Below are 16,411 nucleotides of genomic sequence, written 5' to 3' on the forward strand. Positions count from 1 at the left end.
TATTTTCGAGAAATAGCAGGATAAGTTAAAAATTAATATCTCACTATCCCCTAAAAATAAGTTTCATTCACGGGTAGCAAGCTTCCAATTCCAAGGACAAAAACAAAAGATTAGTAAGTTGGAGGTAAAACGACCATAAACACTTTATTGAAAGTTTGAAACCTATGTTTTGTTTTTTTTTGCTTGACCTCAAAGTCAGTCAACGCCTGACTCGTAGACTCACTCACTAGTCACCTTCCATTAACAAAACTTATCTTATTCTTCCATATTCTCGTTTTCTCAATAAGTCTCATTTTTCAATTCCGATGATTTGTCACGCTTTCTTAATTTTATCCATTCTCTTTTCCTCCGCCGTACAAGGACAAGGAGCTACGGCGGCTTACGTTCCCGTCGATCTCTTTCTCTTCAACTGCGGCGCAAACTCCGACGTCACCGACAGTGGCCGGAGCTGGACAGCGGAGAATCGGAAAACTCTGCCGTCGAACTCAGGCGACGCGTCTTTCTCTTCAGAAGCGTCGTTCCAAGAATCCGGGGTTCCTCTAGTTCCATACAAGACGGCTCGAATTTTCCGATCTGATTTCACTTACAGTTTCCCAGTCTCTCCCGGCTGGAAATTTCTCCGGTTATACTTTTACCCGACCCGTTACGGATCCGGTTTCGACGCCGTCAGTTCCTTCTTCTCCGTCAACGTCAACGGTTTCACTCTCTTGAACAACTTCAGCGCTGATTTAACGGTAAAAGCTTCCAAACCGGAATCAAAATCGTTAATCAAAGAGTTTATCGTTCCGGTTTACCAGACGCTAAATCTCACCTTCACGCCGTCTAAGTCGTTAGCTTTCGTCAACGGAATCGAGATTGTCTCCCTGCCTGATCGGTTTTACTCAAAGGGAGGATTTAACGACGTGATAACTAACGTTGGTAGCAACGTTGACTTCATTATAGACAACACGACTGCTTTCGAGACCGTTTACCGGTTAAACGTTGGAGGACAAGAGGTTGACGGTGACACCACGGGTATGTTACGACGATGGCTTTCCGATGATGAGTTCATACTTAGTGAGAATTCAGGAATCAAACCGGAGGTAGAAGGTGTCACTATAAACTACACGGAGAAAACTCCGGTTTACGTTGCGCCCGAAGACGTGTACAAGACGTCTCGTTCAATGGGGAACATTGATAACCCTAAGCTCAACTTGAATTTCAACTTAACGTGGCTCTTCATGGTCGATGCCGGGTTTAACTACCTAATTAGGCTTCATTTCTGTGAGACTCTACCGGATTTAACCGGACCGGGGCAGAGAATCTTCTCTATCTTCATCGATGAGCAGATGGCTAAACCTGAAACCGACGTTATTAGCTTGAGTGGTGGTCCTCGTATGCCAGTGTATCTAGATTTCAGTGTATATGTTGGTGACGAGAGTGGGAAGAGCCGTGATCTACGACTTGACTTGCATCCTTTTAACGAAGTTCTTCCAAAGTATTATGATGCAATTCTGAATGGTGTAGAGATTCTCAAGCTTAATGTTTCTGACGGTAATCTCGCTGGCCCAAATCCTTTTCCTACACCAAACTCTATACCGCAGGATGTCGGAAATGACAAAGGCATGTCACATGTTTTGGTAATAGCACTTGGAGTTGTTGGTTCTGTCGTTGTGCTAGCAATGTTTGTAGTTGTTGTTGTTCTTATCATAAAAAGGAGAAAGAAGAGAAATGAGTTGAACGTAGATACCAAGAGTAAGCCTAAGGACTCGTGGGCTCATCTTCCGCTTGTTACCGGGTCCTCGCATACCAGATCAGCCACATCTCTCCCGTCAGATCTCTGCCGTAGATTCACTATCGAGGAAATCAAATCCGCCACAAATGATTTCGAGAAAGAGCTAATCGTTGGAGTAGGCGGGTTCGGTCCCGTTTACAAAGGAAGAATCGACGATGGAACCACGCTCGTGGCTGTTAAACGGTTAGAAATATCATCGAACCAAGGTGCTAAAGAGTTCGACACAGAGCTTGAGATGCTCACAATGCTCCGTCACATACATCTCGTTTCCTTAATCGGATATTGCGAAGATGAGAATGAGATGGTTCTTGTCTACGAGTATATGCCACATGGCACACTTAGAGACCATCTCTACAAGAGAAACAAGGCTTTTGATCCTCCATTATCGTGGACAAGGAGGTTAGAGATATGCATCGGAGCGGCTCGTGGACTACAGTATCTTCATACAGGCGCGAAGCACATGATCATACATAGAGACATCAAAACAACCAACATACTTCTTGATGAGAACTACATAGCTAAAGTCTCTGACTTTGGGTTATCAAAAGTGGGTCCTACTAGTGCCTCTCAAACGCACGTCTCGACCGTAGTTAAAGGTTCGTTTGGTTACTTGGACCCTGAGTATTACCGCCGTCAAGTTTTGACGGAAAAATCCGACGTGTACTCCTTTGGAGTTGTTCTGTTCGAAGTTCTATGTTGTAGACCGGTCAAACTAGAAAATGTCCCACGAGAAGAGGCAGATTTGGTCCGATGGGTGAAGTCAAATTACAAAAACGGGACCGTTGATCAGATCGTCGACGCAGATCTGACGGCTGATATTACTCCTGTATCACTGGAGAAGTTCTGTGAGATTGCCGTGAGGTGTGTTCAAGATCGTGGTACTGAACGGCCACCCATGAACGACGTCGTCTGGGCGCTTGAGTTTGCGCTTCAGCTTCACGAGGCTGCTACGAATAAGAATGGCGTGGACTCTCTGGATCTGCCGACACGTGGCGAGGTAGGTACGACGACTGAAGGAGAAGATGACTTGTTTAGTAAGACTACAGGACACGTGTCAAAATCTACTACGACCAACGATGTTTCTGCTTGTCTTGCTCGTGATGAGAAGAGCTGGGGAGTATTTTCGGAGATCAAAGAACCTAAAGCACGGTAGATTGTTGAATATGTAACATGTACGTGAGTGTTGGAACAAAACGCTGTAATTTAAGTTTTTGTCGTAACTATATTTAGAATACTAAAGGGAAATTTCATTTTACCATTTCATTTCATGTTACCATTATTAATATTCACCACCACTAAATGATATTTTCAAAAAAAATATTTTTCATAAAGTGGTTAAAATATTTTATATTCTTGTTTTCTTTATATATATACAATAAATAATTATTTGAATAAAAAAATAGTTTTTTATGTTTTCGAATTATACTTTTTCAAATTCGAATTTTTTTATAATAACACTAAATTTTTTAAAAAAAATCATATTTAAATACCATGCAACTTTCCAAAAATAACTTCAAACTCGAATTTGAATATATATATATATCTCAAATTCAATCAAATGGAAAATAATCCAAGCTGGTAGTAAAATGACAACCTCTCCTTATGACCAATTAAAACATGTAAATATTTTTACCATTATATCTTTGCAAAATCGTTTCAAGACATGTAAACTCTTTTACCACATGTTAGAGTTTGGTTATATATGTTCAAGTAATGCTTGTGATTTTAGGGTTAGATTTTGGAATACAAGATATATTTCTTTAAAAATTAAAATTTGACATATAAGTATTAGTTATGTATATATTAAACTTTTTATAAGTTGATTTAATGAAGTGTTTATTGCTATCTAGTAAAATTATTTGATTTTAGGGTTTAGAGGTGTAAGATTAGAAGTTTATCAAGACGTTACGTACTAGTGGACTTCTTTAGAAGCCTCTCGAAGGTATGGTAAATTTAGGGTTAGGAGACTACTAAACTAGCAGACTTCTCAACTATATTTCACTAACAGACTTTTTTCACAAATGTTAAACATCAAAATTTTTAACCTTATTGAAAATTTATCATCTTATATAAAATAATGTACACATTCTTTTTCTTTATGTTAAATGACAACAACAAAAACAAAACGTTTCTTTTTATAAACTCTCTAACCTCTCTATAATATGTTTGAATTTGAAAACACTAAACTTTATATCAATATCTCATCTTTGTGTCTCATGTCTTTCTCACAATTTTATCTTTTTTGGATGTTTAATATTCCATAGTTTTCATCTTCCCCTCTTAAAAAGGTAGATCTATAAATTTTAAATGTGTATATTTTTTTTATTTGTTAGATTCGAATAAAACTATAGATATAACGTAATGTGTATAGTTTTGAAATTATAATTTATTTAGAAGCTATTTTAACGTTTTCAGGTTTTTCAGATCTCATGATAATATATTGGACTTCAGACTTCATTAGCATAATTCTTCAATATAATTTTAACCAATACTAGATCTCAACCCGCACAACCGTGCGGGTGTTATCTTTACTTTTTATGTTTGATAATTATGATTTGTTTTAATATTTTGTAAAATAAATTTGTTGACAACATGTGTTATTAATGTTAAGAACTAAAGTGGTATGTTAGATAAATAATTTGTTTTTAATATTTATTATTTCTAAACTTACCATTTTTAAGTTTATTTATTTACAAATCATACAATTTCTATGATTTGTATATATATGTTCTGATAAAAAAACAGATTTTTCATTTTTTTTTTTGGTTTTTATATGCTTTCATTTATATATGTTGTAATTTATTTTATATCTTGTTTAGTTATAAAACTTCTAATATTTGACTAATTTTTTTTTCTAGGATAGGTCCAGCTTAAAAATCACACATGAATTAACATTGTGACTTCTATTTTAATAGAATAGATTATGTTTTTTTTTAAGCTAGTATAATATTTAACGTAATTCTGTTTCGAAAATATCGGAAAACATTTTAAAAGGTCACGGCAACAATAAATAAGTGAGCTTGATCTCCAAGCTTTAAAATAAATATTGTATGTAGAATATCATATATTTTAGTAAAGACACAAAAATAATATATTCTCCAAAAGTAGATATTCGGTTGATTAGTTATAAGGGAATAAGTTAATAATCTTTAATTCATTTGAATTTAAATAGAATAGATGTAGATAATTCTGTTGCAACTGAATGTAGATATTCTCAAATTGTTAACGACGTAAACATTGCACTAACTTCATCTTCTCCAAATGCATGTGTTCAGTAAATTATTAACATATTTTCAGAGCTTACAATCAAATAAAAATATCATGGGAAATACGTATATGAATGTCAAACTTGACACATACCAAAACTGAAATAATTAAATAATATGGGAAAGACGTAAATGAATGCCAAACTTGACATGAACTTCATATTTATTACAATCAGAAACTGGATTTAGATTAGATATATAGACATGTGGATCTGAAAAACAAAAGCACTCTTGATTATTTCATATCTTTTCGTAGGCAATGTTATATATGTGAAGATGATATTAGTTCATTTGGATTTAGATTAGATATATAGTACATGTTGATCTGTATATTTAATTTTGTCTTTTATTTAATATAACTATTATTAAGGAATGAAAATGTATTGTGACCAACTCTAGTAAGTAGTTCATTTTTTAAAAAAAATCACACATGAATCAAGGTTGTGACTTCTCTTTTAATAGAGAAGATTGATATATGTCATTTTTCACAATTATTTTTGTGTGTTAATCCAAATAAAGTTAGACATTCAACTTAATGTAATTGCTTTCTTATTATTTTAGCCTAGATAATATTTTTCATTGTTTCATATTTCGCTATCCAAAAAAAAATGTAGATCTTTAAATTTTTAATGTTTTTTTTTGTTTTATGTGTGTTTAAAACCAAATAGAACTATATATACAAAATCATTGTGATTATATGTCTTTGTTATTACCTTAGTTGCAAAAGTTGTAGTTTTAAACAATATAAAATATATTGGAATTTGATCGCGAATAAAAATATTTTATCATGAAGTCTGCCAAGGAGCTATGCACTAGAAAACTTCATAATGAAGTATTCTAATTTAGGATTATATGACTTCTTGAAGAAGTCTTATAACCTATAATGCACTAGCAAAATTCTCATAGAAGTCTTCTACAAGATGTACGATGGTCTTGTCAATCATGTTTCAGTTTCATCTACTAGATGTAAAGTAAGAAAACATGTAGAGAGATGTTCTTGTGTTGATTGTTTATATAATGATGTAAACTATATATACACCCACTTGGTCTTCAATCCAATAAAAAAAACTTTTTGTCTAATGTTATTTTGTTTTAATTTTTTTAATAATGTTTTAATAATATTTTAACTATAATATCAAAATTAATTAATTAAGAGGTCTAAATAATGTTTTTGCCTAGGCGCCCTTCATAACCTTTAGCCGGCCTTGGATGCAATGAATAGATGTAATGTTCACTTTGTAATCTTTCATTTTCTATTTAAACCTTTGTTGTTGTGATGTACAACAAGTTAAGATTTCTATTCTATTAATAAAAAATGAAGTTCTTGTTCCTTTAGTTTGCAATGAACACAATCATATAGATTATGAAAAAAATATTTGTTCTCTCTTTCAGATATTAATCTCTTACTCTTTGTTTTATTCTAGAAACTACAGTTTCTTTTACATGTTATCAGAGTCAAAGACCAACTAAAGCACAAAAAGAATTAAATATTTGCAAAAAAGATTCAAGAAAAAATTGAAACGATGGAAGCAACAATGCAACAAGTGATTCCCATATTTGATGGGAAAAAAGTATGATTTCAGACAAATTAAAATGATAACAATTTTAAAAACTCAAAAACTGTGACAGCAGTGGAGAATTGAGTTTTAAACCAACCGGCACAAACAGATGAAACTCCGAGAGTGTTACAGCTGAGAAATCAATGGAAAGAAGCATCATCAAAAGATACGATGGCACTACAAGTTCTTCAAACTGATGTGTCTGATCTTATATTCTCTCGCATAGCACCATTGGTTTGGTTACTTCAAAAGAAAGAAGAGAAAATGTACATTGATGGCTAGGATTTCTAATTTCTTTGGAACTCTAAAGGGTCGCTATGGATTTTTGATGGGAAATAAGAAAGAAATTAGCTTTCTATTTATAAAAAAAATGAGTGAAATCTTTAGGGTTTAATCCTAACAAGATTTTGACCCGCGCTTTGAAAGTGCGAGATATTTTATGATGAAAAATTCCATCCATAACTTTAAAAATATTTTGTTAATTTGGACGAATTTCGCTTATTTAAATTTTTTTGCATTAAATTAGCGTTTTTCTTAAATATGACCCAAACATGATGTCAAACCAGTTAATCCGGTGTTCCGATGTGTAATTCAGTTTTGGGTTTTGAAAATATACATATTTAAAAATCCGATAAAACCCTTAAATCCCTAAAACCTGAAACTAACCGTCTGAACCGATGGATGACTGATATGTAGTCCAGTTTGATTTATATTGTTATAGTTTCATAATTTAATCCAAATATTAAAGTTCATTTTTTCAATTTTATGATATTAGAATGTTTTTACAAAAAATTGATAGAGAAAATGATAAATATAAAACAATTAAGAGCTATAGAAAAGTCTTGATCATATTAGTCTCATACATATAATTTGGAAACATGCCTTATTTTATTGCTTTTGATTTTGTTGTTGGAAATATATGATGCAAATATTTAGGAAACAAAAGGATTTTAAAAAGGACCATAAATATAATAGTGGCATAACTTGTTATATTATTATAAAATTATGGAGATGTAGAAAATAATATTTCAGTTTTAATAGAATAAGTACAAAAAATTTGATAGAGAAAATGATAAATATAAAACAATTAAGAGCTATAAAAAACCTTGATCATATTAGTATCATAAATATATTTTGGAAACGTGCTTTATTTTGTTTTGTTGCTCTTGATTTTGTTGTTGGAAAGATATAATGCAAATATTTAGGAAACATAATATATTTTTAAAAGACCATAAATACAGCAATGGCACAACTTTTATTATTGTTTTATAAAATTAAAGTGATATAAAAAAAACATTTCAGTTTTAATAGAAGGAAAATTGCACTCTCTACACACTACTTTCTTCGTAATTAGGTGCATACACGAAAACACTGTGTTGACTGTTTAACAATATTTCAAGACACTGCTCCCCCTATCAATGCAATCTCCATTCTATAACCTAAAATATTTTGTAATCTCTGCGTAAGAATTTATTTAGATTTCCGTATCTTCTTGTCTGACATAGTGAATCTTCTTTTTTAATTACACAAAACTTTTTTTTTACAAGACTTCTTTTGACATCCAAAATCCTATTTCGTTGATTAATCATCCGTTTTCTTTCATTCCAACTTCGATTCTCTTTGATTCGGTGTATCCCTTTTCCTGAGTAGTTTTTGCATCGAAAATGGATCATGGAAACTAAACGCAAGAGACTCAAACAGAAGAGAAAAATAATATATTAGAAACTAAACGTCTAAATTTTTTTTATGAGATATCAAGAACAATACAAATCTAATACCCATGAACTTGAGATAAGCAAAATAATTGAGCTGTTAAAAGATATGAAATCTATAATCATGTATAATTTGTAATAAGAAATTGGTGAAACCATTGCGCTCCATGATCAAGATCATGTGAGCTACAGAGCGTTAAAAAGATGAAGTTGCAGAAAGTAAAAAAATTCTTAAGCTTTCCAACAAAACCCACAAACAAAGAACAAAACTTTAAAATTTACGAAACCAAAAGAGGCTCGAAATAAAATGAACACTAAAATCATAATGTTTATTAACTGAATACTTCTGTTTTCCAGGGGGACTTTTCTCTATTTCAATTGATAGATAGAGAGTAGATTTTGAGTTAATAAATGGAGAATATAAACGAAGAAAAAAAATGAATAAATCGTTAGAGAAATTTTTGTAAGTTTTCCATTTGTTGTAGAAAGAAAGAGGAAAATAGAAAATATCTCGTTCAAATCTTTTAAAAAATTTACAATATTTTATATAATCAGCTGACAGCTATAATCGTACTTGCCATGCAATTGCCTCATTTACAGAGGGATCAAATTGCAATTCTACCTTTTCATATAACACTGTACCGCACATATTATCATGGTGGTAGGTAGATCATTAATTATACATAAGTTTTAGAGTTTTGACCCAATTGACTTTTAATAAAATAGATAAGCACTGATTCTAAGACCATGATTATCGCAGGTCCTAAGTGGGGGTTTTAAACAAATTTTGTGATTTAATTAAATCAAAAGAAAAGAAAAAGAGAATTACCGATCCTTAATGGGGAGTTTTGGAAACCGATTTTTAGGGGAGTTTCATAACCACGTGTCAGCATCTCATTTTTTTGTTTTTTTTTTCTTTTTCTTTTGTCTCTTCCTTTCCTTTTCTCACGGTTTCTCGATCTCCGTCAGAGGAGAAGAATCCAAACCGACGACGGACGAGGACTGTGTCATCGACGTCTCCTCCGTCTTCTCCGTGTTCTTGTGTTCTTGTGTTCTCCGTCATCGACGTCTCCTCAACTTTCTCGGTGCTCACCGCGTCTCCTCCATCTTCTCTCTCTACGCCGTCAGAAGAAGGATCAAAATCCACCACCAATTGACAAATCTCTCGGTACTGATGGCGTCTCCTCCGACCCTAAAGCTTGGTTTCAATTGACGATCTTCAGTTTGGAGATCAGCTTCTGGTAAGTATGTAACTTTCTCACATTTATTGTCTGGATTAGTGTGCTTAATTGTTGCCCTTTGATTCATGTAGAAATAATGGTTGAGTAGTTTGACTGTATTTGTTACAATATCGACCCTAAAGCTTGGTTTCAAGACAAATATGTAGTGTATGTTGACTGTGAATATTTACATTTGTTTGATATCTGGTTTGTTTTATTTTTTGCTTGTTTCCTCTGCTATTATATTTCTCAATTTGATGACCCGTTCTGTTCTATGTGTGTATATTATTAAAACGCAATCAAATCTCTAGAAGTTGTCTGTATTAGTGAATCTGAGGTGGAGGCATTGGTTCACCTGCATTATTGTATCGTGAAGCTTGTGGTGTGGTATGATTACAGACTTATCGATCATGATGTTGTTGAACTCAACAATGTGGATAGGCATTATTGTATCATGAAGCTTGTGGTGTGGTATCGGTTTATTAACTTAATTGGCTGATCCAAGAAAATTTGTGTAACCTTTTATTATGTTACTCGGTTTACACAACATCTTCATCTTCCAACAACATGTATGTTTCAAGTTTCATAATGTATGTTTCAAGTTTATGTAATCTGTTCTGTGTGAAATGTGAGACAAATAAACTTAAGTTTATGCAAAGCAAGAGAAGTCACGAGTTTCTGTTCTTGTATAATGCTTGTTTTTGTGTTCTCTGTCTCATGTTCTTGTCTTGGTATTTCAGGTCCAAAAGAGTGGCATTGAGGTTTTCATCAAAGAATGGCATTGACATTGGCATATGGATGATCAAGTAAGGTTTTCTTGTTTATGTTTCCTCTTCTTGAGTAGGTGATCTTCCTCAATTCTTCTAAAAAATTTAATTTTTTTTAAGAACTCTTAATTAAGAAACTCCCATTAAACCACTCAAAATTAAAGTTTCTTAACTAGAGTTCTTAAGTCTACTTAAGTATATTTATATAATTAAATAATCATTAAAAAACCCAATTGGGTTTCATGGGATAATCATGCTCTAATGTATTTTAACAAAAGATACTTTTGGCTGTGGGATAGGGATGTTACACGTATTGGTGATCTCATGATTCACGTGCATTGATTCGATTGATTCGAGTTGTCGGATCTGAAACTATTTACCAAGATAGAGACCCATATTAAATGTTAAAGAGATAAGATTAACATTTCTTTTCTTTTTTTGGTAATTAAAACTAACATTTTTTTCCTCCGCTATCAATGGATCTCAAATCTTATTTCAAGGAAAACAAGTTTTAAATGGCACACTTAACGACATGCTAGTTTCGTTTTTACCATCCGCAAACGCACCTTTTGCGATTGGTACCGGTTGTTCGCGTTTTGCAACAATCATTCAAACAACTTTAAACCACTTCAAACTATTTTAAACTTCTTAATTTAAATTTAAAAGCTAGTTCCAGGTAGCGTTTACGATTACGAGATGATAATTTTTTTTAAAACAATATAAATTCGAAAATAAAAAGAAAACATTTAAATTGAAATAGTAAAAATACTAAAATAAATTTATCATATTTTAATTTATATTATAAATTTTAAAAATAAAAATATTTTCTATACTTTAAAAAAAATTAAAGTATAATTTTAGAATATAATTTTTATATTTATTATAATATTATGATGTTTAATATTTTTATAATTATATAAAATGTAAATATTGTTAATTTATTATTTAACCGTTGTTATATTTAGTGGTTAACTAGTCATATATATCTCGCCAACGCACCAACTTTTAACCATAGTCTGGTCCTACAAATTTTTTAAAACCGCTTAAAACCGCAACTACTTGTATCCACAAACTTCCACAACCGTAACCGCTCCAGCTACACTTGTGAAGTCTTTAGTGGGAGATTTTATGTACATATTATTTAAGAAAAAGTTTCTTAATTCTTATTATATATATCTAAATATTTTTCATAATTTATTATTAAAACTACTCTAAGAGCACCTCCATCGATGATACAAGGTGGAGGTTCTAAAAAGATGATTAGTTGCTAATTAAAACAAAAATGATTGATGGGGGGTTCTAATACCCATCCACTAAAAGTCTCAAAAGTTTGCTCTAACGCTACAGTTAAATATTTCAAAACAAAATTATTGAATGGAAACATATTTTAATATCAGTTAGGACAACGTACATTTTTACAGCTAGTTTCTTAAGTTCAAAATCATATTCTAATCCATTTTAATCAAATGATTCACGTGTATTGGTTCCATTTGTCGGATCTCAGTTGTCGGTGATATAAATATATTTAGCAAGATAGAGACTCCTATTCAATGTTCAAAAAAAAAAGAGAAATTAGGGTGTATATACACCATTTTAACCATAATTTGCAAACTACCCGATGATACTATTGACAAATCTATAATCCAATATTGCCCCTGCCCAAACTCTCCATTCCTTCTCTCTCTTTCCCTCTCTTGTATCTCCATAATTTCCTTGACCAAACAATCTTTTTTTTCTTTCTTTCTTTTTCTCGTTCTTCTTCACTTTCAAATCTCTATCTCTACTCAAAATTAGAGTTTACTTTAAAGGAATATCATTTTGGGATCCATTGCTAATTTTGTACTTAACCCTCCAGATCATGCCGGCGTCAACACTGTCACTCACACTACTCCTACGGCGGCGATTACGCGACTTTGACCATCTCCGGCGATAAGAAATCCACCCCTGTTTCCCCGACTTCCGAATCCGATTCAAAAGTTAGAGAGTCCGCAACCTAAAATCTGAACCATGGTGAAAGATCCAACAGTTACGACGGGATCCGGTGACAAGAAAGTCAAGATTGACAACCACCACACAACAATTGGTGAGGAAACAGAGATGGATTTTTAAAGAACTCGGGAATCGGATCTCGGAAGTTAATGGTTTGGTGAAGACCACGATGAAGATGATGGAGGTGCTAGTCCAGTATAGTGAGCAGGTAAATATTTGCTTAGTTGTTACAATCTTTTTTAAAGATATTTAAAATGATTTATAAGATGTTAATAAATAGCGACATTGGTTGATACATAGTTTGTTAAATGATACAAAACTGGTTACCGGTCTAAAAACTTTAGTTAGCTGTTATAAAACATGTTATTGTTTCTTAAGTTGGTTGCCAAGATCTTAAAAATACATATCAACACCTGATATATATTTTGTTAAAAGGTACGAAATTGGTTACCGGTCTAATAAATCATATAACATTGCACATCAAAACTTAGCAATTACATTTTATATAATATGTTTCTGTTAACCGATACATGTTTGGTTAGCTGTTATAAAACATGTTATCGTTTTTTTAAATTGGTTGCCAAGATCTTAAAAATGCATATCGACACTTGATATATATATATATATATATATATATATTTAAATGATAAAAAATAGATTATCATGCTAACTTAGTAGTTTATCTATTCAACTGATATATTCTTAACGGTTAACAATTATTGTATTATATATAAATAAAACAATTGTATAATGTTTCAGCTTAACATTAAATGTATATTGTTAGCATATTAATAATTTACTGTGTTTTTTTTCTCTTTATACATTGTGTGTTTCTCTCTCTTCTGAAATAGTTGCAGATTGTGGAGTCGGTAAAATCCTTTGGGAGGTTTAGAGTTTAAGAAGAGGAAAACGTGACCATATGATTAGTGCCAGAAACAAAATAAGTGTTGATTTGGAGATTTAAGAAGAAGATCTATTGATTTGAAATGAAAATGGTGAGAACATTGGGAAAGAAAGAGAAGATGATAGAGATGTGAGTTACGGGAAAGAAAGAGAAAGAAGATGGAAATTTTGGGCAGGGACAAAACAGGAAAGATAGAGACAATTGTCTACAGTGAACATGAGTTTTTAATGGTTTTGGGTAGTTAGCTAATTTTGTTCTCATTTGTGTATATCTAGCAAATTATCTCAAAAAAAAAAGGAGACTATCAATGGCACTAAACGTGATCGAGAACGTCCGAGTCAGGCCTGCTACCAAACCGTCCGATGACTCAGTGCACTCCTTCAGTCTCCCTCTAAACTTCTTCGAGTTGCGCTGGATAAAATTCCATCCTAATCAGCGAGTCATCTTCTACAGACTCACCGAGTCATCATCCGAGACATTCCACTCTCACATCCTCCCAAAGCTCAAGCTCTCTCTCTCCCATGTCCTCCGCTACTACCTCCCACTTGCCGGCCTCCTCACGTGGGACCCACAAGATCCAAAGCCGTCCATCACCGTTTCGAAGAATGACACGGTGTCTCTTACTGTCGCAGAGACCGACGCAGACTTCTCCTTTTTAACCAGCAATGGACTACGTCCTGCGACCCTCTTTCATCCTTTGGTACCTGAGTTAGAAGTCTCTGATGACTCGGCGACCCTTCTCTCTCTGCAAATCACGTTGTTCCCCAGCCAAGGCTTCTGCATGGGCATTGCATCGCACCACTCCGTCAATGACGGTACAACGTCAGCAATGTTTATTAAATCATGGTCTCATATTTGCAGATTGCATGAACACAGCAACGCCATGGAGTTTCCTCTTCTTCCGGAGGATCTTACTCCGACTTTTGATCGTACGGTCATCAATATTCCGTCAGGACTCGAGTCAAAAATGATTGATCTTTTGTCGTCTCGATCAAAGGACAGCGACAACTTCAAAACCCTGAAGCCGCCACCACTCGATGAGATAAGCTCCGACGTTGTCCGTGTCACTCTTGAGTTAACTTCGGAGAACATTGAGAAACTCCGGGAACGAGTGGGGAACGAATCAGCTCGCTCTCCGCTCGAGCTTCACTTGTCGGCCTTTGTCATCGCGTATGCTTACTCATGGACGTGTGTAGTGAAAGCGCGTGGAGGCAACCCGAACAGACCAGTACGCTTTATTTATACAGCAGACTTTAGGGCTCGTTTAGACCCGCCACTTCCTGCTACATACTTTGGGAGCTGTGTGCTGCCCTCAGGTTGGTTCCAGTACGAAGCGGGAACGTTTCTGAAAGAAGGTGGTTTTGTTAAAGCAGTCGAGATTCTAAGTGATTCAGTCAAACGTTTATGTTCGCAAGGGATAGAGTCGTTCTTTGAAGACTATGTGCAGAGAGGGAAGAATGTTATAGCAGATGCACAGGCGGGGAGTGTGGCAGGGTCAACCCGATTAGCGATAAACAGGACAGATTTTGGATGGGGCAGACCTGTTAAAACCGAGTTTGTGTCCATTGACCGCAATGAAGCATTCTCTATGTTGGAAAGGAGGGATGACTCAGGTGGTGTGGAGATTGGAGTGTGCTTGAAGAAGGGCGAGATGAATACTTTTCTTTCTTTATTTAAAGATGGCCTAAGCGATTAGGCTTTAATAGTGAGAGGCCTAAGCATCATCTCCCCAGACATATCGTGGACTACATCGCCTTGGATCTATCGTATTATTGTTGTATGGTTCTTATTTCGATTAGTTATTATTATTTTTTTTTGTTGGGGCTTTAGCTTCTATTTAAGTTTACTTTCATTGTAAGCTTTCAGTGGCTTTTGTTTAACAAAGAGAACTCCTTGGTCTCTACTAAGTAGATTTAGATATGTAATTTCTCCAGGCAGCTCTGGTGGTTGCTACAGTGTTGGAGACGTGCTTCTCTTCTTCTTTGTTGCTGGCCTTTCTGGGTACGTGACATGCTCAGAGTTTTTATACCTGCAATAATTACTACAAGCACCAAACAATCACAATAGTATTTTGGGATGGGTTTCGAGCGAGTAAGGTTTAAATCAAAGGAAATTGCACCCTATATACATGAAAAAAACTTAAATACACTAACTAATCAAAATTTCCCCTTTTCTCCTACTTTCTCTTCCTATCTCTCTCTACTCTCTCTCCCAAAATCTAATTTTCATTTTTTGTTTGGTTATTTGACAAATAAGCCCTTAAATCAAGCTAACACAAAACAATTTTTTTTTCTTTGGTTTTAAAGAAAGTGTGAAATTAAATTAAACTAGAAAAAGTAAGAAAATAAAGACCGTTTTGGTCACAGAATAATAAATGCATAAATATCGATATGTAGGGTAACGGGTTCTAGAAATTCCAGAGTTTTGGGCGTTCATACAAAACGTTATTGTTTATTCTTCAGCTAGGACACTGCAAAGAATTTCCATAAAGTTCTTTATTTTGTTGATTGTTTGACTCCAATCTGGGATCGAGACCGCCTTGTGTTTAAGTAATAGATTTTATGATGTAAAAAAACATGACGAATACTGCATAATCTTTTCAAGTTCGTGTCTCCAATCACTACACCTAACAAATCAAAATAATTTAAAATTTCACATGTTACTATAATTTAAAGATTAAATTGTTCACAATACATAACAGTTTGAACACTGAAGGTGAGCGACCATACATTACCCATCAAAACCTAGCTCATGAAACATACGGATATTTTGGTGAGTATACAAGCGCGACTCATGGCATGGACAAAATAAGCAAAGGATTAGGGCTAAAATATTATTAATATTTTTTTTTTGATAACCGTGGATAGTCTTGGGCATTCGGATATTCAGTTCGGTTTCGGGTAGGAACCATTCGATTCTGGGTATATCGGATAAATCATTCTTATATCCAATAGGAATTTATGAGATTTCAGTTCAGTTTAGTTTCAGGTACCCGTTTAATATATGAATCAAGTACATATATACACAATATATAATTAACACGTTAATCTAAGTGGTCTTTTGGTTACATACTTACATAAATGTCAATCCAACCAGAGTTCGTGTCATTAAAATGCTAGTTTTATAAGTATTTATTATATTTTAATACAAAAATACCACATATATATGTATAATATAAAAGAGAAGATAAAAGATAATGTGGTTTGGTGTTAACAATGTT

At 33.7% G+C, this 16,411-nt stretch overlaps 2 protein-coding genes across 2 annotated transcripts; both read left to right on the forward strand.

Moving 5' to 3' along the window:
• The first annotated feature begins 1 nt into the window (after nt 1).
• LOC103850136 (putative receptor-like protein kinase At5g39000) lies at nt 2-3,032 on the forward strand. The gene has a single exon (XM_009126851.3). It carries the CDS (start codon nt 306-308, stop codon nt 2,925-2,927), a length of 2,622 nt encoding a protein of 873 aa, XP_009125099.1. The 5' UTR covers nt 2-305; the 3' UTR covers nt 2,928-3,032.
• Nucleotides 3,033-3,292: 260 nt separating this feature from the next.
• On the forward strand, nt 3,293-15,094 carry LOC103850137 (BAHD acyltransferase At3g29680-like). The gene is made up of 4 exons (XM_033275126.1): nt 3,293-9,552; nt 10,272-10,337; nt 12,154-12,495; nt 13,139-15,094. Exon 4 carries the CDS (start codon nt 13,499-13,501, stop codon nt 14,885-14,887), a length of 1,389 nt encoding a protein of 462 aa, XP_033131017.1. The 5' UTR covers nt 3,293-9,552; nt 10,272-10,337; nt 12,154-12,495; nt 13,139-13,498; the 3' UTR covers nt 14,888-15,094.
• Nucleotides 15,095-16,411: the final 1,317 nt, after the last annotated feature.

This window comes from Brassica rapa, chromosome A07 (genome assembly GCF_000309985.2).
Source record: "Brassica rapa cultivar Chiifu-401-42 chromosome A07, CAAS_Brap_v3.01, whole genome shotgun sequence".
Classification (NCBI taxonomy): Eukaryota; Viridiplantae; Streptophyta; class Magnoliopsida; order Brassicales; family Brassicaceae; genus Brassica; species Brassica rapa.